The sequence below is a fragment of the Globicephala melas genome, chromosome 10 (genome assembly GCF_963455315.2).
Source record: "Globicephala melas chromosome 10, mGloMel1.2, whole genome shotgun sequence".
NCBI lineage: Eukaryota > Metazoa > Chordata > Mammalia > Artiodactyla > Delphinidae > Globicephala > Globicephala melas.
In genome coordinates, this window is record NC_083323.1 from 9,585,851 (window position 1) to 9,609,130 (window position 23,280).

The following is a 23,280-nucleotide window of genomic DNA, read 5'->3' on the forward strand; positions in this document are numbered from 1 at the left end:
GTGTTTGGTAAGGGGTGCTGCGATCATGGACGCACTCTATAAAACACTCTGTCTATAAGGTTGTTGTATTGTCTCCGTGATAAAAAGCAGATACTGTATTGTTTTAAACTGTTAAAATGATGGACCCCATTTTCGTATTCTGCTCTTTTCTTCAGAAAATAGCAGACAAAAATATGCTGGCAGAGCTGTACCAGTATGCACAGTTTGACGACTCTAAGCCAAACAACCTTCCAAATGGAGTGGACTTCTATGACATGGTGGGCAATGTGATCCAGGCTGAGAGAAACCCCCTTAGTGGCAAGGTAAGGAAAGAGAGCGGCAGCCCCTCTGTGATATCCAGCCAGCCTCACACCAACCTGCGCGGCAGACACAGCGGTCCCAGTTTTACACACCAGGAAACCAAGAGTGGTGGCAATTAAGTTGCTGAGGGCCACACAGTTTGCAAGTGACTGAGCTGAGATTAGACACCAGGCCCACGTTTCCTCCAAAACCTACATCCTTTCTCCCAGACCTCTGGTCTCCCAACTAACTGTTCTGATCACGTATCCTATTAGCACAACATTTTGAGTTCACACCCTCATGATATATGTTTCTTTATAAATGATATATGTGTTCTGTTGTCAGTCACGATGTTGTATATTGGTAAATTTAATTTCTTTTTTTTCTTAATTAGACATTAGTTAGAATATTTACTTCCCACACCCTGTGGTACCCCTTGGGGTGAGTCACCCACTTGGAGAGCAGTTCACACTGGGTTCCTTAGGAAGGAAGGAAGGGAGAATTCGAAGGCCCTGAAGAACCTGTGTGCGTGTGAGACAACGCTGGCCACTCAGGAGCTGGGGGATAGTTGTGAGGAGGGGTGGAGAGGGGAGGAGGCCCAGAAAATGGTCTCAGCAGCCTTACAGCTGTGCCTCATCGCCCTTCACGATGGCACAACTCCAGGGTTCCCAAAGCAGCTATGACATTGTATCCTCAGCTCCTAACGAGTCACCCTCACCCCCATTCTTGGGACCCAGCTTTGCAGTCTCTTCTGTCTGTACTTCTCACTGCTGCTTCAAACCACACCCCCCTCTCTCCCTCTTTCTCCCTCTCCCTGCCCACCCCCATCTCCTCCTCCCTGTCTCCCTCTCCCTCCTCTGCCTTCTTCTCCCCATCTTCATGATTTTTCCCTGCTGCCCTCTCTCTGGCTGTGTCTCTACCTCTGTTCCATCTTGCATTCAGACTTCCTAAGAGCAATGATCTGTTTAGGCCAGTCACTGCCCAGTATGACGATGGTGTCTGCTGGACTTCCAGTGCCGGGCTCTGGCGTGGACTGCAGTCAGTAAGCTGCCTTTCACCAGGTGCTGGTCCCCAGGGCAGGTAGTGGTCACCCTGGGATCAGGTACCTGATCCCCTGCTTTCTTTATCAGAGAGGTAGAGGAGCAGCAGGCACTCAGAGCATCACATTCTCTCCAGGACAATGTAAAAAGATGCTCACCACGTGGATTCTGTGATAGCAAGGGACTGGAGGGCAGTACATCTTTGGTGGTTAAGTAGCTCTCTGGGCTCCAGTTTCTTCTCCTATAAAATAGGGATAACAGGGCTTCCCTGGTAGCGCAGTGGTTGAGAGTCCGCCTGCCGATGCAGGGGACGCGGGTTCGAGCCCCTGTCCGGGAAGATCCCACATACCGTGGAGCGGCTGGGCCCGTGAGCCATGGCCTCTGGGCCTGCACGTCCGGAGCCTGTGCTCCGCAACGGGAGAGGCCACAGCAGTGAGAGGGCCGCGTACCGCAAAAAAAAAAAACAGGGATAACAATAGTCTCTACCTTGAAGTATTATTGTAAATTAAATAAGATAATATACATAAGCACACTTAGCACAGTGCTTAGTAAGTCATAATTGCTCAAAAAATGATAGTTTTTATTATCAATGTTATTAGAAAAGTTTAATGATCAATAATAGAAGAACAGTACAGTCATTTTTGGTTTATACATGATGGACTACTTAGCCACTACAATGAATATTTATGAAGAGTGTATTTTAACATGCTATGCTATGTTGTTAAATGAAAAACATCGGTATATAAAATTGCAGTACAATGTTACGTAAGCACACACAGGAAAATCTGGGGTGAAACCATACATAGCTATCACTAGCATTCTCTGAGTAATAAGATTGTAGTTTTTTAAAAAAATTTTATTGAAACATAGTTTATTTACAATGTTGTATTAGTTGCAGGTGTACAAGATTATAGGTTTTTTTCTTCTTCCTTTTTCTATAATTTAAAAACGGAAGAAAGACCTTTGGAAATGGATGGGGTGTTTCACAGACCCGCCGTTCCTGTGAGACCTTCCAGCACCTCTGCTGCCCCTGACAGGCCCGCTGGCCCAGCCACATGTGCTCTTGCTCCATTTGCTGTGTGGGTGGCCCCCAGGACAGTGACTACGATGCTAATTAATGTCCCCTGGGGAATGTTTTCCTGAGACCTTAATCCCAAGAAAAACTGTGCATCTACGGGAATGCTTTTAGTCTTATAACTGATGCTGGTTCCTGCTTTTCTTTGGCTCCCAGGAAACCCAAGGCAGATATGTGCCCTGGCTTTAAAAGGACCCTCTTCCATCCTGCTCGGGGGGCCATCCCAAATTTTACTTGCCTCCTCCTGGGATTCCTTCTCTCAAATGTCTGTTTACCTGTGAACACCTTCAGGGCAGGGACTCTCATCAACATCCCGAGCACCTAGGTGCTCGAAAAATATCTGTTGAAGAGCTGAAATGAAATCTTTTCGAAAGGAAGCAGGAGCGTGAATAAATAAACGATAAAGAACTAGCACACTCTTAACAAGTGTTGCCTAAGTGCCTGGCACTGTTCTAAGTGAGTATGTATGCTTTGCGTGTGTGTCACTCATTCATTTAACCCTCATAGCAGTCCTGGAGGTAGGGACTGTCGTCATCATCATCTCCATTTCCCAGATGAGGAAATTGAGCACAGACAGTTTCAGTAACATTGCTCAGGGTCACGCAGCTAATAAGCTTAAGAGCTGGATTAGAATCCAGGCAGTGCGGTAGCAGTCTGTGCTCTCCACCTCTCTGACGATACTGCCTCTCTAAGGAAACATGAGGAATGGCGGAAAAGACAAAGCCAAGAGCAGGGCTGAGAGCTCCTTGCTAACTAGGGTAGCTTGTGTATCAATGCACCATGCCCTCAGCTTCTGTAGGCTTGAAGGGAGTGCCAAGGAGTTTTTCCCTTTGCATCCAGGATGGGGGCAAGAGAGAGATCTCTGCTCCTCTTAATGGTAAGAGGAGAGGCAGCCTTACCATGTCTCTGGGGCCAGGCTGCCTGCTTTTGAGCCTCCCAGGCTGTGTAAGCTTAGGCAAGAATCCTAACCTTTCGACCTTCATTTTTCTCTTCTATAAATTGGGGATAACAGTTCCATCAACCAGCACCAACCGCAGAGATAGATGATGAAAAATAAAGTGAGATAAACAATGAACGGCATAGCTCAGTGCCTGATACATGGCAAGCATTCACCAAATGTTACATATTATTGTGGTAGCAGCTTTGGAGTCAGGGAAGGTTCAAGACCCAGTTTAGGACAATGAAGCCTGAATTTTCTGCCTCTCTGAGTTCACTGATAATTCTGTTCTAATTTTAGAACTCCATATGCTTACTGCTAACTCAGCAGGATTTCATGGTCCAGTGATTTGCATCTGTATAATATCTATGTTTGTTGATACTGATTATTATTGAATGAACACAGATGACAGCATGGAGCAACTGCCTAGAGTTATGGGTTCCGATCCTGGCTCTGCCACTTGCTGGCTGTGTTACTTTGGGCAAGAGACTTCAGCAATATATTTATTTTGGCCGCGCCACGTGGCTTGCAGGATCTTAGTTCCCCCACCAGGGATCAAACCCGTGCCCTCAACAGTGAAAACGCAGAGTCCTAACTTCTGGACCTCCAGGGATTCCTGTGACTTCATCAGTTTAGTCCTCAGTTTCCTCATCTGTGAAATGGAGATAATAACACATGCCTTGTATGATTATTGTAAGGGTTAAATGAGAACATGTAAAAACACCTGGCAAGGTAAATAGTTAGCACTCACTGAAAGGTTAGGTGGGTTTTTTTTTTAAGTTGACCCCAAAGTGTGTTGACTCCAAAGACGTCTGGCGGGGAGGTGGTGTGATTAATGACAGTAACAAGCCATGGAACATAGGTGGAAAAGCAGGTTTTGAGTGGAGATGATTATGAATCTGGCTGTGGCTCCAGGTAAATTTCAAAGAATAAATAAGTAAATAAATAAACAATAACAATAGCAATAATCATGTGAACTTTGTTTCTTTTCAAGTCTTTCTGTTCAGATAGAGAATTAGAGCAGTTTCTCCGTTCTCCTTCTGTAAGAGCCATGTGGCTGGATAGCTTCTGGTGGATCTTTCATGAAAGGTACCAGGTAAATGCAAATCCGACGGCTTCTCTCCCTCACTTAAGTTATTTTTCTGTGGCACAAACCCCAGCCTCTTTAACGTGGGCTGTAAGCCCTTCTGATTCCACGGACCGCCCCGGCAGCCTCATCTGTCACACCCTGTCCCTTCCCCACCCATGCCTCGTCCATGCACTCTGGGCTGTAAACATTGCACCACGTCCTGCAGCTCCCCAGAGCATTAAGAACTGGTCCGTGTCACATGGCTGGTCAATGGCAGGGCAGAGAGTAAAGTCAGGACCTCCTGGCCCAGAGTTTGGGTGCTTTCCTCGACATTCTACCTCTCTGTATGTGTTTTATAGATCCTATAAAACAAATCAGTGTAGTATTTCATAAAGAATATGAGATTAATTACCTTGAGAATAAGATTCCTAAAAATGAGAGAAATACTTAGTTAAGATTCCCAGTCCTTGGCCGCTTCAACAAGGGGCTCTAGTAATTCCTTCTCCGTTTTTATTCCCGGTAGCCAAAGAAGGAAGTCCAGAACAAGCTGTTCGACCGGATAGCCCAGCACTACGCCTTTCTTTTGTCTTGTGAATCCAGGTCCCACTACGAAGAGGCTCTCTTAAAAGTGAGCATCAATCGCTGTTCAGGAAAAAAAATCACATTGGATAGCTGTTCACTGCTAGTGCCAAGTTAATGCCCTTAACGTGCTTTCCATAAGGGAGTAATTAGTAAGTTGTGATGTATTCATATACTGACTTGTAATGCAGCAGTTACCCAAAATAAGGTAGATCTATATATACTGATAGGGAAGATGTAATGATGTATTTCAAGTGAAAAACAAAACTCCATGTTAGAAAAATTATATGTATATGTATGTGTGCCTATGAGTAGAAAAAAAAGTCTGGAAAAATATTTACCAAACTCATAGCAATGCTTATTATCTCCAGGGAATAAGGTTATAAGAAGCTTCCTTTTATATTTTATTTATTTCTATAGTATTTAAATAAGCATGAGATTTGAAAATTATGAATATACATATGTACTTTTTATATATGTGTGTATGTACATGTATACTAAAAGGGTTGCTAGAAGAAAATATAAGTGAATATTGACATGATTTGGGGGTAGGGAAGGACTTTCTAAATATGACCCCAAGGGATTAACCATAAGAAGACTGATTTAACTATATAAATTATTTAAATTGCTACAGTCAAAGTTAAAAGGCAAATGAGAAACTATGCAAAAAATACTGGTAACATATATGCCACACAACATAAAGAAGTCTTACAAATCAATAAGAAAAATGGACCAATGGACAAAGTACATAAACCAGAAATTCACCAGGGAAGAAATAAAAATGGGAGAAAAAGTTCACCTTTGACAATAATCGAGGGAATTCCCTGGTGGTCCAGTGGTTAGGACTCTGCTCTTCCACTGCAGGGGGCGCAGGTTCTATCCCTGGTCGGGGAGCTAAGATCCCGCATGCTGCGTGGTGCAGCCCTCCCCAAAATAATAATAATTGAAAATACAAATTAAAACAATCCTTTGGTACATCTTTTTACCTGCTAGATTGCATAGATTAAAAAATGTAATTCCCAGTGTTATGAAGGACATAGGGAAATGGCACTCAGACAGCCTGAGTGGGAAGTGAATTGGGACAGATGGGCTGAAAGGCACTTACACTAGTTAAGTGTCTGCTTAACAAGTTGCTTAGGCTTTCAGTGTCTCAGTTTCATCACCCATAAAATGAGGATAATAATGCCTCTCTCGTTGAGTTGTCCTGAGTATTAAATGAGATGATGTTTGTAAGGCATCTGACATATCACCCAGCACACGCTAAGCCCCCAATATATAATAGCTGCTATTATTACTCTTATTATACAATCTTCTGGAAGTCATATTTGAATATATAGTAAAAGCTGCTTTCATTTATGCATTCAACAAACTTTTTTATGCATTCAACAAACTTTTGATTGCTTAATATGTGCCAGACACTGAGCTAGCTTAATAAATAAATATAATTATTCTGCATAATTTGTAATGCAAAGTCCTAGAAACAAGACAATATCCACAGATGCTGAATGTTTAAGTAAATTTTGATATGGTCACTCAGCACAATACTATGAAGGTCACTACTGGAAAAAAAAAATCCCAAAGAGTTTATAGTAACCCGGGGAAGTATTTATGTTACGATGTTAAATTAATAAGCCAGATATAAATGTATAATTTGACCTTAACCATAGTTAAAAAGGAACAACAGTACTACTTATGCACAGGAAAGGAAAAAAAAAAAACAGGAAGTAGGACTTAATATTATCTCTGGGGGACAGCAAGATGGGTATGTCAAATGTACTTTGTTATCTTCTGCGCTGATCTTTGGCCAGGTTGTAGAAGGGGCTGAGGCACAGACCGCATGCAGAGGAGCTGGGGGAGGGGGGTTTGCTGGCCAACGTAGCATGGTGTTCGAGGAGTGGTCCCCAGGTAGGGTAAGGGGTCCACCGAGATGTGGGGCAGCTGCAGATAGAAATTGCTTCCCTCGTGAACAGGAAGGCAGCACGGTGTCAGGTAGAGTGTTTTATCACAGGTCCTTTCTGAAGTCAGGGGCTCTTTTCTGGGTGTGGAAATGTCCAGAATATTGCCTGAGCTCTGCTTGCCCCCCAGAGGTTGCCATCACTTCTGAGTAAAGCCCTGTACACCAGCTTCTGCTGCTGCTTCCCTCAGTCCTGGTTCAACACTCACGAATTCAAGTCTGACATCTGTGACACGATGAGCCTGTGGATTTCAGGTGAGAGGTGGCTACTTTCTCCTGGGGAAAGCAATTCCAGAAACACGTCTTCCACCCGAGCCCAGGTAGGTTCCTGTTTGCCATCACACCTCTTCATCGAGGCAGTTGTTCTTTTCTCTCCTTGACAATAAAGAAAGTAAAGTGTGTGGTTAGAGCCCGAGGAGTACTCATGATTCTGCTCCCTCAAACCGTTCTGAGACATTCCTAGTCCCCTTTCGTCCCCAGCTGCATCGGCAGGGAGCAGGTTTCGGCACAGCCCTGTTAGTTAACAATGTGCTCTAGGCCGATGGACCCAGGAACCCAAAAGCAGTGTGCTGGCTAGATAAGCCCACCTTCCACCCCCACTGTGACCCCACTCGACCCAACTGTCGTCCCCCTCTCCCTGCAGCACACACAGTGCCAGCTTGAGTTTGCTTGTCAATTACTTTTCAGTCTCCTTCCTCACGTCCCCCATCTCAACCCAGACATCCTCTAAGGTCGTTGAAAGCTGAGAGGTTCCCTGTGTACTAGGTACTGTGCTAAGTAAGCACCTTTCACATTCCTACTGTGTTGAGGGTCTCCGAGATCAATTCCACGTTAGGAGATTCGGTGGAGCTCACAGGTCTCGGCATACAGTTGTGCTTATGGCTAAGACTTATTATTACGATGTAGTAAGGGTACACAGCCAGATCATAAGGGGAAAGACAGGCATTGTTTGGAGGAATTCACATGCAGCCCTCCTCCTCCCGTGAGGAGTTATACAGAGCCCCTCATCCCACTGCAGTGAACACGTGGCAACATGTGTGTGATGTTTCTGCCCAGAAGCCCGGTAGAGAAAGAGCGCCCAAGGGTTTTACTGCGGGCTGGTCATGGAGGCACCTCTGTCTATCGTGTACCAAAGTTCTAGGGAAGCAGGTGTTTAGCATCAGCTACATTGTTATATAAACAGTCTAAGCGCAGTGAGTCACTCGTCAGCTAGGGAATAAAATTTCCCCCAGCTTTATTGAGATATAATTGACATAGGACACTATGGAAGTTTAAGGTGTACAGTATGATAATTTGATACACGTATATATTGTGAAGTTTTTACCACAAGCAGGTGAGTTAACACATCCTTCACCTCACATAATCCCCATCATGTTGTTGTTTTATGGTGAACATTTAAGATTTACTCTCAGGACTTCCCTGGTGGCACAGTGGTTAAGTATCCACCTGCCAATGCAGGGCACAAGGGTTCGAGCCCTGGTCCGGGAAGATCCCATATGCTGCAGAGCAGCTAAGCCCGTACGCCACAACTACTGAGCCCTCATGCCACAACTACTGAAGACCATGCACCTAGAGCCCATGCTCCACAACAAGAGAAGCCCCCGCTCGCCACAACTAGAGAAAGCCTGCGTGCAGCAACAAAGACTCAACACAGGCAAAAATAAATAACTAAAATAGATACACTAAAAAATAAATAAATAAATAAAAAGATTTACTCAGAGCAACTTTCAAGTGTACAATACAGTGTTATTAACTGTAGTCACCGTGCTGTCCATTACATCCCTGGAACTTGTTCCTTCTGTAACTGCAAGTTTGTACCCTTTGCCCCACATCTCCTGATTTTCCCCACCCACAGCCCCTGGCAACCACTGTTCTACTCTCTGCTTGTATGAGTTTGGCTGTTTTAGATTACACACACATAAGTGAGATCATACAGTATTTGTCTTTCTCTCTGAGCCTTATTTCACTTAGCAAAATGTCCTCAGGGCCCATCCATATTGTCACAAATGGCAGGATTTCCTTCCTTTTTATTGCTGAATAATGTTCTATTGTGTATACATGCCATAGTTTCTTTACCCATTCATTTGTGAGTGGACAGTTAGGTTGTTTCCAGGTCTTGGCTATTGTGAATAACGCTGCAGTGAACATGAGCGTGCAGATATCCCCTTGAGATAGTGATTTCATTTCCTTTGGCTGTATATCCAGAAGTGAGATTCCTGGATCATATGGTACTTCTATTTTTAATTTTTTGAGGGACTTCTATACTGCTTCCATAGTGGCGGTTCCAACTTACATTCCTATCAACAGTACACAAGAGTTTCCTTTTTTCTCACAACCTCGCCAGCATTTGTCGTCTCTTGTCTTTTTGACAATAGCTGTTTTAATAGGTGAGAGGTGATAATCTTATACTGGTTTTGATTTGCATTTCCCTGATGATTAGTGATGTTGAGCACCTTTTCATGTACTTGTTGGTCATTTGTATGTCTTCTTTGGAAAAATGTCCGTTCAGATCCTTTCTCTTTCTCTAATTGGACTGTTTGGGTTTTTTTGCTACTGAGTTGTATAAGTTCCTTACAGACTTTGAATATTATCCCCTTATTAGACATATGGTTTGCAAATATTTTCTCCCATTCTGTAGGTTGCCTTTTCATTTTGTTGTTTCTTTTGCTGTGCAGAAGCTTTTTAGTTAAATGTAGTCCCACTTGTTTATTTTTGCTTTTGTTTCTTATGCTTTTGGTATCATACCCTCCAAAATCACTGCCGAGACCAATGTCAGGGAGCTTTTTGCCTGGGTTTTATTCTAGGAGTTTTATGATTTCAGGTCCATTTAAGTCCTTAATCCATTTTGAGTTGTGAATGGTGTAAGGGGTGTCCAGTTTCATTCTTTTGCTTATGAGTATCCAGTTTTCCCAAAACCATTTATTGAAGAGACTATCCGTTGCCCATTGAGTATTCTTGGCTCCTTTGTTAAATATTCATTGATCATATATGCACGGGTTTATTTCTGGGCTCTCAATTCTGTTTCATTGATCTGTTTTTCTGCTAGTACTATATTGTTTTGATTTTCATAGCTTTGAAATATGTTTATTTATTTATTTTTGTAAATTTATTTATGTTTTTTTGGCTGCATTGGGTCCTCGTTGCTGCATGCAGGCTTTCTCTAGGAACAGCGAGCGGGGGCTACTCTTCGTTGCGGTCCACGGGCTTCTCATTGCCGTGGTTTCTCTGGTTGCAGAGCATGGGCTCTAGGTGCACGGGCTTCAGTAGTTGTGGCATGTGGGCTCAGTAGTTGTGGCTCACGGGCTTAGCTGCTCCGCAGCATGTGGGATCTTCCCGGACCAGAGCTCGAGCCCATGTCCCCTGCATTGGCAGGCGGCTTCTTAACCACTGCGCCACCAGGGAAGCCCCTGTGATATAGTTTAAAAGCAGGGAGTGTGGTGCCTCCAGCTTTGTTCTTTTTCAAGATTGCTTTGGCTATTTGGAGTCTTTTGTGGATCCATACAAACTTTAGAATTTTTTTCTATTTCTGTGAAAAATATCATTGGAATTTTGATAGAGATTACATTGAATCTGTAGATGATTTGGGTAGAATGGGCATTTTAACAATATTAGTACTTTTTGATCCATGAACATGAGATATTTTTCCATTTATTTGTGTCTTCAGTTTCTTTCGTCAGTGTCTTAGAATTTTCAATGTATAGATCTTTTAATTCCTTGGCTCTAAGTTTACTCCTAAGTATTTTATTGTTTTTGATGTTATTGTAAATGGGGCTGTTTTCTTTATTTCTTTTTCAGATAATTCACCGTTAGTGTATAAAAACACAACTGATTTTGGTATGTTGATTTTATATTCAGTAAAAATGAATTTTACTGAATTCATTTATTAGTTCTAACAGTTTTTGGTGGAATCTTTAGGGTTTTCTGTATATAATATCATGTCATCAGCAAACAGATACAGTTTTACTTCTTCCTTTACAATCTGGATACCTTTTATTTCTTTTTCTTGCCTAATTGCTCCAGCAAGGACTTATAGTACTATGTTGAGTATGAGTGGTGAGAGTGGGCACCCTTGTCTTGTTCTTTTTATATATATATAAATTTATTTATTTTATTTATTTATTTTTGGCTGTGTTGGGTCTTTGTTGCTGTGCGCAGGCTTTCTCTAGTTGGGGAGAGCGGGGGCGGCTCTTTGTTGTGGTGTGCAGGCTTTTCATTGCAGTGGCTTCTCTTGTTGCAGAGCATGGGCTCTAGGTGCGTGGGCTCAGTAGTTGTGGCACATGGGCTCAGTAGTTGTGGCTCGCGGGCTCTAGAGCACAGGCTCAGTAGTTGTGGCACACGGACTTAGTTGCTCTGCGGCACGTGGGATCTTCCCGGGCCAGGGCTTGAACCCGTGTCCCCTGCATTGGCAGGCAGATTCTTAACCACTGAGCCACCAGGGAAGCCCAGCAAAGTGTAATAGTGTGTTGAACAAACATTTGCTAAGTGCCTATTTATTGTGTGCCAGGTCCAATACTAAGCCCTGGAGGTACAAAGATGAATCAGACCCAGCCCCTGCCTTCCAGGCAGAGGAGATAGACAGGAAAACAAATAATTACTATGCCTTCACATCTGTGTAGTGTGTCACAGGTTCACACGTCTGTGGTGTGATCTCATCCTCACACTCACGCTGTCAGGAGGGCAGGGTGGGCATCACATCTCCGTTTTCCAGATAAAGAAACCAAAGTCTCATAGAGAGGAAGTGGCTCACTCAAGGCTACAAGGCCAGTACTGGGGGGAGGGAGGAGGGATAATGCTGGAAGCTCAGCCTCCCCGGGACCAGCAGGGGCATCTCAGAGGCCTCTGTCTTCCATTTTCTGCCTCCCTTTCTCTTTTGCAGAAGTTTTCATGATCACTCTTGACTCCCTCTTAGGTATATATCCTTGCCCACACAGCTATAATAGCTGGGACTACTCGAAACTGGATCCGGAGAGATTCCAGAGAGAAGAATTAATGTTGCAGAAAAAAAGTCTGCTGAAGGGTAAGGTGCCAGGTAGGGACTTCCGTCCCCTCTGTCCCCTGCCACACCCAGCTACCATCTAGTCCGGGCTGGGAGGGGCCCTAATACTGAAATCCTCAGGCCTGGTTCTCTCTCACGTACCTCAAACTAGCCTCCAAAATGACTGAAATGTTAATGCTTAGCAACTATAGAGTCAGCACACCAAAAGTGCTGGGATGTGTGGGAATTTTAAAATAGTAGATGTCAGTTATTCAGTGTCTACCATGTGCCAGGCACCAGGTATCCTTTTTATATATATATATATATAAATTTATTTTTAAAATTTTTTTATTTTTGGCTGCATTGGGTCTTTGTTGCTGTGTGTGGGCTTTCTCTAGTTGCAGCGAACAGGGCCACTCTTCGTTGCAGTGCGCGGGCTTCTCATTGCGGTGGCTTCTCTTGTTGCGGAGCACAGGCACTAGGCGCGCGGGCTTCAGTAGTTGTGGCTGGTGGGCTCTAGAACGCAGGCTCAGTAGTTGTGGCGCACGGGCTTAGTTGCTCCACGGCATGTGGGATCTTCCCGGACCAGGGCTCGAACCCATGTCCCCTGCATTGGCAGGTGGATTCTCAACCACTGTGCCACCAGGGAAGCCCCAGGTATCCTTTTTTTTTTTTTTCCTGCAGTACGCGGGCCTCTCACTGTTGTGGCCTCTCCCATTGCGGAGCACAGGCTCCGGACGCGCAGGCTCAGCGGCCATGGCTCACGGGCCCAGCCGCTCCGCGGCATGTGGGATCCTCCCGGACCGGGGCACGAATCCGCGTCCCCTGCATCGGCAGGCGGACCCCCAACCACTGCGCCACCAGGGAAGCCCCCCAGGTATCCTTTCAATTTAATCCTCACAACGGCCAGCTGAAGTACACATTAAATCCACTTCACAGGTGAGGAAACCAGAGTTCAGCGAAGCAACTTGCCCAAAGCCAACTTTCTTTTCGCACTTAACAGACACGTAAAGAGCGCCACGTGCCAGGCACTGTGCTAAATAAACACTGGGAACACGGCGTGGAGGCAAGCACAGCCTCCGCTGTGTGGTCTAGTGGGAAGTCGAGGTCAGGCAGTTATCCTACAGTGGACTGGGCACTGGTGACAGGTATACAGGGTGCTGCGGCAGCAGCAGGAGGGGGACCCAGGCCAGCCCTGAGAAGGTCAGTAAGTGACAGGTGAAGCGAAGGACCACTGTGTTCCAGGCAGAGGGGACAGCAAGTGAGAAGACCCAGAGGCGCTGAGGGAACAGAGGCAGTCCTCGTGGCAACAATGAAAGGACTGTGATGGGCAGCCAGCCCGTGGGTGGCTAAACCAGGATTCAACTCAGGACTGTGAAGCCAGGGAGACGCCACCTTGGGTTAGGATAAATTTACATCCTCCAGCTGGGGGCTGTCTGCCCCTTTTTATGGGGCACCCCAGGGATGCAGCAAAGCCTTGTCTGTAATGGTCAGTAGGCCCCAGGGGGCAGACAACATCTGGCTAATCAAACCCCCGTAGCAACATCTAGGACCCTTTGGAGGGGATAGGAGTGAGGAGAGTTTTTTTTTCTTAAATATGGTGAAAACAGTTCATACTGTCAAAGAGCATGTATCTGAGCACATAGCAGTAATCTGAATAAAAATAATGCTAATGCACACGTCCTTCTCTGCACCAGCCACTGTTTGACTTGTGTCATTCCACACTGCAGCTTCTTGAGAAATCCTGTCACCTCCATCTTACAGCAAGAATTGAGGTGCAGAGAGGCTCGTGTGCCCAGGGTTTTCCAGCACAGTTGGGGAGCCAGGATTTTGTCCAGATAGGCTAATCAGTCTCCTGCTTCGGTCAGTCTGGCCTCTCTGACCAGTTAAACCATTCCCCTCCCTCAGTCTAACGCCCTCGGGGAAAGCAAGGGTGCTCGGCAGGAAGGAGGGACCTCCTAAGAGGCAGTGCTGTCTCACCGTGGTGAGCTTCCTATCCCTGGAGGGCCCTGGTAGAGCTGCCGCATGCTGCCTAAAAGGTTCCGTGTTGGGTGGGAAGTTGGGCGAGGTGTCCCCTAAAGACCCTCTTTCTGAAGGCTGGAAAACTGCAGTTAGGATTGTGGCTAGGATAAACGAGGGTGGGGGAACTGTCCCCAAGGCCATGTTAACTTTCGGTAATTCCTTAGGACACACGCAGGGCTCAGTGTGTAGTCGTACTCACCGCTGTGATCTATTGCAGCGAAAGGGCACAAAGCAAAATCTGCAAAGGGAAAAGACAGGGCTTTCCTGGTGGCGCAGTGGTTGAGAGTCCGCCTGCCGATGCAGGGGACGCGGGTTCGTGCCCCGGTCCGGGAAGATCCCACATGCCGCGGAGCAGCTGGGCCCATGAGCCATGGCCACTGAGCCTGCGCGTCCGGAGTCTGTGCTCCACAACGGGAGAGGCCACAACAGTGAGAGGCCTGCGTACCGCAAAAAATAAATTAATTAATTAAATAAAGAGAAAAGGCACGTGGAGCAAAGTCCAGTAAAACCAGGAACAAGCTTGCAAGAGTCCTTTCCTGCAGAGTCACACAGGACCCACTTTAATTCCCCCAGCGAGTTGTGACAACACGTGTGAAATGTTGCCTGTCAGAGGAGCTCGTTAGGGACCCAGTGCCCAGGGTTTTCCTGGGTGCTGATCACATAGGCGCTCCCCTGTGTGGTCACATACCCAGATTCCAAACTCCCAGAAGGAAAGTGGGTATTCAGCGTAAACCACATTGTTTGCACCGACAGTTTAGGCACAGTGAACCACTCTTATCAGTGGTGGGAGCCCTCCCGAAAGCTACATTCCCAGATGCCAGTCAAGGGCCAAGCTTGCAGTCAGGACTTTTCAAGGACAGTAGCCAGGACTGCTGTGTTAACACTTTTCTGCACAGTTGTGAAGATGGACGTGAAGCCATAAGCAAGATGGAAACTCATGGAAATTCAAGAGCTTTCAAGCACAGTGGGACAGGCCAGGAGGAGACTGGAGCTGGGGTGGCTTCCAGATTCTAAGCAGCTCTAAGCATCTAGCAGCCAGCGTTTGTAGGTGTTCCATTTAGAAGTAAGAAATCGAGAGGAGGATCAGGTCTGTGGAGAAAGGCTATACGTTCAATTTCAGATGATGAATTTGAGGGAAGGATGGGACATCAGGTGGAGATGTCTAAGACATTGTTGGTGATACGGCTAGGGGAGAGATCGGGGCTGGGACTCCCACCTGAGGATTTATTCAGATACATGTGTTTGTAGAAATTACCTCTAAATGGGAATATCGAAGAAGGGAGGAGACAAGGCGGCTGAGGTCAGAGCCTTGGGGACCTCCTACACGCAGGAGGCGACAGCAAGAGAAATCAGAGGCAGGAGGAGCCCAGAAAGAATAGGGCTGTGGCAGCCAAGGTGGGCTCTCCTGAGGGGTGGTCAGTGGTGCCAACTACTGCAGAGCGTACCCCGGAACAAGGCCTAGGAGGAAGCCATGGAATCATACAGTTAGGTTGTTGGTGATCTTTATATATCGGCTTTATTGAAACCTGATTTACATAACATAAAATTAACCCCTTTGAAATGTATAATTCAGTGATTTTTAGTATATTCCCGTCACCACTTATTCCAAAACATTCTCATCATCCGCCTCCAGAAAAACCCCTGTTAGTGAACTTTGAAACAGCTATTAACATCAGGTGGTAAAAGGCGGGACCCAGATTTCAGGGAAAGTGATACAGAAGTGAAAACAGAGTAGAGAAAGGTGTGCTGGAGGCATTAACAGGGTTGGGGGTAGGAGAGCCACCCTCGTGTAAGCAAACACCATCGCTCTTAGATGCCAGCTGAGAAGAGCGGAAATAGAATGGGTAGAGGAGGAGGGCAGGGTGCTTCAGCATCGCCCTCTCCCGTGAGGCCTCCTCCCTGGGGTAGGTTTCCTGGCTCAGGAGGCAGGCTGCTGGGCCTTCACCTCTCTGCCCCACGTGGCTCCCGTGGTGTGGCAAAGACCCGCTGCTCTAAGTGTGGTCCGAGGACCAGCAGCATCGGCGTCTCTCTAGATCGACTAAAGCAGAGCCTGCAGTTTGCCAGGGTCTCCCAGGGATCTGTAAGCACATTCCAGTGTGAGAAGTCCTGGTCCAGGGCACAGGGGAAGAGCATACCTGGCAGCCCCTAGGGAAGAGTATGGCTGCAGTTATCAGCTGGAAGTTATAAGAGCCACCACGTATTTGTCTAAGCATTTGCAGCTACTGACTCAAAAGGTTTGCTTTCCCAGCAGTCGTCATGGACACACAGGAATTTCAAAGTGAAAAAAACAATCTAACCTGGAAATTGTCTTCAAATTTAATGACATTTCAATGAATATTAAATTTAACACCTTAACAGGTTGATAGATTGTTACTCTTTTAAGTGTTTAGTCCAACATTTATTCATTTCAATTGTGCAAAGTTCTGAGTTTTTGTTTTTCTTTTGAAGCCAATGCTTTTTTTGTTTTTTCTTATGGGTTGACTGCTTGCCCTGTGTACTCCCTGCATACATCATTTGCTTTAATCGGCTCATCAGCCCTTCAAGGTAGTTAGCATTCACACCCTTTAACAGGATCAGAGATGTTAGGTAATTTGCCCGAGGTCACTCAGCAGGTGGAATGACCGAGAGGCTCTGCTTTGTCAGAGGCCAGTCCTCTCGCTGTTGCTGTTGCCTCCAGGGAGGGGGGCTGTCTCAAAGCTCCTCCTCTGCAGTGTCACCCCCAAGACAAGAAGGAACTGAAGAACTACTTTTTTTCTCTTCCGTAGGAAGAGAGTTTTCTTTCCGCACTTCTAGGAGATACTTCAGCCAGAAGTCCCCCCAGAGCAAGAAGGTCTGCTGCCCTCAGGTGAGTGTGAGGCACAGACCCAGACGCCTTGGAGCCCCCTAAGCTTCAGTGACTTCCAGTTGGTTCCGCGCCTCTGCACTCCCCGCCCCATCATCTCGGGGAGGGGTCCTGCTAGTCCTCCAGATATACATGGATGAGTGGGGCGCTAAAGGGTAGCCAGAAATGCAAGGACTGGGGGGAGAGAGGAGAGGAAGCAATCTTCAAGTGTAGGCCGCAGCACAGGTGCTTCTGTATCTTCTCCTCCCCAGTGACCCTCATCTCCAGCCTGAACCTGGCCCTCCTCCCCACACCTCCTTGTTCCTCTCTGCCCTGTTCCTCTTCCCTGCTGCGTAGCGCCCAGCACCACCACTCCTCTCCCAACACTCCAGGTTGAGCTCCCTTCACCAGTGCAGTAGGCTCCTGTCTCCCTCAGGCTCTCATCCCCTCCCGCGCCCCCCCCCACCCCGCAGTGTTTTCAAAACACAAATCTAATTACATCATCCTGTCACCACCTGGCCCTGCCCTACTCCCCCAGCCCTAAACACGGTCCTCTCAGCCCAAATGAAAAACGCCTTCCAAGCCTCAGAAAGCTTCCTCCTGCCTTGGGGCAGATGGCCCTGCGGGGCCCTGCCATGTCTGGCCAGCCCTGCTGCCACCCTCCCGGACTCTGGGGCTCCTGCTGCAGGGACCTATTTCCTTGTAGACACCACACCCCCTACCTATACCTGGCCTCTGGACCTGCCATTCCTTTTGTCCCAGGAAGGATCCCTCCACCACTGCCCTCATCATTGTCAGCATCTCCTCCCAGTGGTGGCCCGAAATCATCCAACGCTACCAACCAAGGCCCATTTTTTCCTGATAAATGTCCAGGCAAACTAAGAATGAGGCCTTCCACTGCCTGTTGTCGTAAATGACACCTTACTGGCACACAGTCACAGCTGCTGCTTGATTATTGCCTTTGACTCTGCAGCAGAGTTGAGTGGTTGCTATAGAGAATCAATGGCTTGCAAAGCCGGAAACGTTTACTCTCTGGCTCTTGGCAGAACTTTGTCGCCCCTGTCTCAGGGGACACATACTTATCCTTCCATCTCAGCCGAGGCCTTGGTCCTCAGGGTCGGCTGTCTTGACCCTGGTCTGGATTTGGGTCCTTGTCATCTGTGCTCACATCCCTCTCCTTCAGAGCACTTATGTAGTTATTCGGTCCTGACTCTGATCACGGCGCTCTCCAGAGCTACTCTTTGAGCTCTGGACTGACATCCCCGTTTCTCATGCTTCATTCTTAACAAGTAGCTTATGAGACTTGATCTGCTGTTAGAACAGCCTTCCCCCTTTGTTTGATGCAAAGTTGGGAGTGTTTCCACCCTGGAACCTTCACCAAAAGGATGTTTGGGATGGGTGGAGGTGTGCCTTTCTTCTGTAAAGTGGGATTAAGGGACACTGCCAACACCTGCACATTCTCAGGACGCTCACTCATAGCAAACAGTAACTAAGGAAACTTGAGGATCTGGAAATGGGTGTTCTTAGAACCGGCAGTCCCACTATTCCTTGGAAAGTCTTCATGTCCCCACAGGGGTTGACGATCTCTGCCTAGGAGCCTGGTCTCACGGGTTCAGATTCGAGCTGTGCAGACGTAGACAAGTTACTTAACTCTCCTAAGACTTGGCTTCTGCAGGTGTGAAATGAGCACAGTCACAACAGTGCTTTCTTCCTGGCACCACGAAGGTTGCAGCACGCCGACTGTGGCTGGGCTCCCTGTAGGTGCACGGCCACACGTCTCAGCTGGGCACTCAGCCCTGCCCGCCTGCGCTACCGCGCTTCCCCAGCCCGTCCAGGTTCCCACTCCTCCAAAGCCTTGTTCTGTTCCCTTTGCAGAATTCTCCAGCTGCAGTCAGCCTTTCCCACGCGCCCTCCACCCCAGCCTCTCCCAGGTAATGTCTTCATTGAGAAATTAGAAGCGGTCAGCAGTAAGGCCCTCGCCTGCCGACCACGAAACAGCCTGCCCCCATCTGTACCTTCGCCGCCTGCCAACCCGGCGCCCCTGGAGGAAGGGCCCTGCCCCCCACCTGTGCTTGGACCTCGCCCCCTCGGCTTCCACTCCTGCACTTGGCACCCTCTTTCCTGCATCATCGTTTTCCCCGCTCTGTTGGATCACTCCCATCGTTGAACTGTCCTGCTCTAGCATCTCTTGCCTTTGCAAAGAAAATCCCCGTTGTCTCTGCACCCCCATTTCTTGCTGCCTTTCCCACAGAATTCCCTTGAAAGACTCGTCTGCACCGGCATCTCCTTTCCTCAGCCACTCCCGTGGGTTCCTGCCCTCCACGTGCCTCTGCACCTTCTCTGGCCAACCTCGCCTGGCCCCTAACCTGTTCACTCTTCTGGTCTGTTTCATGTGGTGGGCTGCTCCCATCCCCTTCTCTTTTTTTTTGGCTGCGCTGGGTCTTTGTTGCTGCGCACAGGCTTTCCCTAGTTGCGGCGAGCGGGGGCTACTCTTCGTTGCGGCGCGGGCTTCTCATTGCGGTGGCTTCTCTTGTTGCAGAGCACAGGCTTTAGGTGCACGGGCTTGAGTAGCTGTGGTTCGCAGGCTCTAGAGCACAGGCTCAGTAGTTGTGGCGCACGGGCTTAGTTGCTCCGCGGCAGGTGAGATGTTCCCAGACCAGGGCTCGAACCCGTGTCCCCTGCATTGCCAGGCGGATTCCTAACCACTGCACCACCAGGGAAGTCCCTCACATCTTCTTGAAATGCTTTTTTCTCTTAGCTTCTACATTACCAGACTTTTTCAAGGGTCTTCCTTCCCGGCTGGCTCCCTGTCTCATCAGTCAGGTCTAGCCTGGCTCCTTCCCCTTCTAGCTATATATTCTTCCCAGGTGGTCTCATCTGGTCTGGTGGCTTTAAATACCACGCATATGCCAGTAACACCCAAATCTCCCTCCACGCCCTGGCCTCGCTCGGGACTTAGGCAGGTCTGTCCAGCTGCCCTGTTGGCTTCCCTGGGAGGCTCTCAACTTAGCAAGGGGAGGGGAGAGCACTGATTCCCAGCCCCGGCGTCACTCCTCTCCTGGCTCGTGGCAGTAGCCTCTTCCTGGGCTCCTTTCCTTCACTCTTAGCCCCAGCTCAGTCGCCACACAGCGACCAGAGTGACCTTTGACAGACAGACACCAGACGAGGTTGTTCCCTGCTCAAACCTCAGCAGCTTCTCCCGTGCCCTTCAAATGAACTCCAGACCCCTTAGCCTGACCTGAACTGCCCTGCAGAATCCAGCCACCATCTCTCTCTCTCCAGCCGCTTCACTTCCATTCCCTCACTGCACTTCCTTCTGCCTCTGGGACGCTCCAGGCCTGTGCCCAGTTGCGTCACTCGCTGTCACCTTTGCCTGGAACGTGCTTTCCTCAGGGTCCCTGAGGGAAGGGCTGGCTCCATCTTGTCCTTCAGATTCCAATTTTCTGTCATTGCCTTAGTGGTGTCCCTGGCTCCCCGACCACTCTCTGTCATCACATTGCCTGTTATGATTCCCCATACAGTGCTTATCACTCTCTGCTATTCTTCCTGCAGGATTTATATGTTGTTTAGTATCTGTCTCCCCCTATTTGAATGTAAACTCCATGAGAACAAGACCTCTTTTCCTTTATCCCTGTTCTATCTCAAGCTCCTAGAATAGACCATGTACAAAGAAGACACTCAACAAATATCTCTTGACTTCACAAAAGAGGTCATCTATGTAAACTCCTCACCCTGTGCTTAGTGTATAATGGTGCTCTATACATGTCAGCCTCCAAAAGTATAGACAAAACAGGCACTGTGGAGGGACAGCTGTCACTCCCAGACCGAGATCAAAATATTATTCAGTGTTTTTGCACTGCCTGTCACAACCGTGTCAAACACATGTATTTTCTTGTCCTGGAATACGTAAAATCTTCTGACAGTTATTTCAGAAACCCAGCTAAGAGAGTCAGTTTTCTTCCCCAGAAATAGAAATAATCAAAAGCTTTCCAGCCTTAAAAGCAGCTGAAGTTTTACTGGGCAAACCAGGATGGAGGGAGGCATCAGATTCCTCGTGCGGGCAGATCCTCTCTCTTCTTTTTAGCAAACGTGCTTTCCCATCTGCTCAAGGAATAGTTGGCTGTGTTCGAAATGTGCTTTTCAATGACAGCAATCCGTCTGCGAGTCCACAGTTCGGGGGAATGAATGGCAGTCATTGAAATGTCTCTGACCTGTGGTTTGCCCTTCTCCCACTTCGTGTTGGAAATTTGCACCGTGGGAATGAAAAAGCATCTAACTGTATATCTGACTTCTGCCATGAGGCTCAGCTATAAATAAGGGCTCCTACCTATTAGAGACCGGGTCATTCGTTCATCTAATAAAATGAGAGAATTGTCAAATAAGACCTTTGTAAGGAGGAATCATCATCAGAGTTCTTATTTGCAAACAAGGGAATCTACTCCAGCTACTTTAAAGAGGAAGAATGTATTAAAGGGTATTAGTGGTGCACGGCTCCCCAGGATGGGCCAGTGCTTTGGTTTCAAATGCCACGCCACCAAGAACGATGCCCAAACCATACACCCCTGCAAAGGTACACTGATGTGCGCCGACCAATGGTAGTGGGGACTGATGCTCAAAACTGCACTCTGCTTTCCTTGAAAAGCCAGTTGCCCCTGTCAACAGTCTCTCCAGAAGCTAGAGTCTCGTTGGTTCCCCACTTGCTCACATTGCTCATTTCCATCTTGAAGTCTCAGGCAGGTGCGTTGCCTCTGAGGGTTAGAGCCTGGGTAAAACTTCTGCACCCAGCCACAGAGGAAGCTGGGAGAGCAGCTTAAGTGTTTCACTTTGGGGCCTGGGTCTCATGAACATGGAGAACATGTGACAAATAACACCCCCAGAAAGTGCCATCTGAGCTGAGAACCAAAGGATGAGAGGAAGTCAGCCATTAGAAGAATGAATGAAAGAACCTTCCAGGAAACGGGAACAGCATGTGCAAAGGCCCTGAGGCAAAAAAAAAGGGGAGTTGAGACATTCAGGGAACAGAGAGAAGGCCAGTGACGCTGTAGCCCAGTGTGTGTGTGTGTGTGTGTGTGTGTGTGTGTGTGTGTGTGTGGAAGAGGGGCAGGAGTCGAGGCTGGAGAAGTAGCAGGGGCTGGATCCTGCAGAGTTGGGTGGGTCATAGTAAGAAGTATGGATGTAATTTCAGTGCTGTGGGAATCCATTGAAATAAGGGGATGACATGATCTGATTTCTATTTTTTAAAAGAACAGTGTCTTCTGAATATGGAGAATATAATTGAGAGGGGGACAGAAGACCAGTTAGGAGGCTTTGCAGTTGTCTAAGGAAGAGGCAGTGACAGCAGGAGGCAAGAAGCAGAGAGATCTGGAAGGTGTTTTGGAGATGGATATTTCAGAGCTTGCTAATGGATTGGCTTTGGGAGTGGGGAGGAGGGGGAAAATGGGAGGAGTCAAGGATGCATCCCAGTGTGTGGCTTAAGCAGCCGAAGGTGTGTGGGGTTTGTGAGACGGAAAGTGAAGGGTCAGGGGTGGGGGAAAGCTATCAAGTTCAGTTTTGAACTTGTTAACTTTAAGATGCCTGTGAGAAGTGCAAATGGAGATGTCAAGTAGGTAGTTTAAACATGCGAGGCTAGACCAGAGGAGAGGCCAGGGTTAGAGAAAAAACAATTTCTACCCAAGTTTCATGTATTGGTGACAAAATACGGGGACTGCGAGTGAGTGACCACCATGGAGCCATAGGCAAAGGCAGAAAGACATACTAGGCTTGGTTCCAGAAGAGCTAAATTTTCCCACCTACCAGTTATATAAGCTTTGAGCAAATCTGAGTCTCTCTGTTCTTATTTGCAAAATGGGCATCATGACTGGTATTAATTCTTATAGATTCAGTCTAGGTTTAGGAGATGTCCCATAAATTGTTGTCTAGCCATGTCCTGTCAGAATGTTTGCTCATTTTAACCAGAATTTTCCCAAGTTCCAGAGCATGGGTACATAAGGGTCATTTAACAATCATGATCCGAATTCCTGCAGCTCATTCCCATACCTGCTGATACCAGATCTGCAAAGCCCACTTCCCTCGCGGCCATTCCAGGGCATCCCCAGATTGAATCTCACGTTGGCTCAAAAGCAGGTTTCCCTGCTACTCTGTCCCATCACAGCTAAGCCCTCAGTGTGCAGAATCTGAGCGGCAGGCTGACACAGGGTGGAATGGTTCCATCTCCTCTGTGCCATGGTAGGAAGGGGGTCCCAGAGGAGTCTTAGTTAACCCCCCAGCCCAGCAATAGTCACCTTGCCTCATATACTCAGAGGGCGGTTGCTGGTCACAACACAAGAGAGTGGGTGGGAAAGGACTTTGGAGAAAGTCCACCATGTACAGATTTTCTTTGCATATATCCTCCTAGTCTATACGACATCCCTGCACTGCACGGTAGGTAATTATTATCTTTACTTGACTCAAACTGGTGAAAACTTGCCCCAGGCCACACGGCTGACTTCAGATGATGTCAGGTTGCTGTCATTCTGAGCTCTTTCTGCAT

The 23,280-nt window shown here is 47.4% G+C and overlaps 1 protein-coding gene across 1 annotated transcript in view; it reads left to right on the top strand.

The window, feature by feature from the left end:
* The first annotated feature begins 239 nt into the window (after positions 1-239).
* Positions 240-23,280, top strand: part of FAM227A (family with sequence similarity 227 member A) — a 60,264-nt gene continuing 37,223 nt past the window's right edge. Inside the window, 6 exon segments of the mRNA XM_060306193.1 lie at positions 240-302; positions 4,326-4,427; positions 4,924-5,028; positions 7,065-7,188; positions 11,843-11,962; positions 16,696-16,775. Of these exon segments, the coding sequence (XP_060162176.1) occupies positions 255-302; positions 4,326-4,427; positions 4,924-5,028; positions 7,065-7,188; positions 11,843-11,962; positions 16,696-16,775 (579 nt within the window). The 5' untranslated portion in view covers positions 240-254.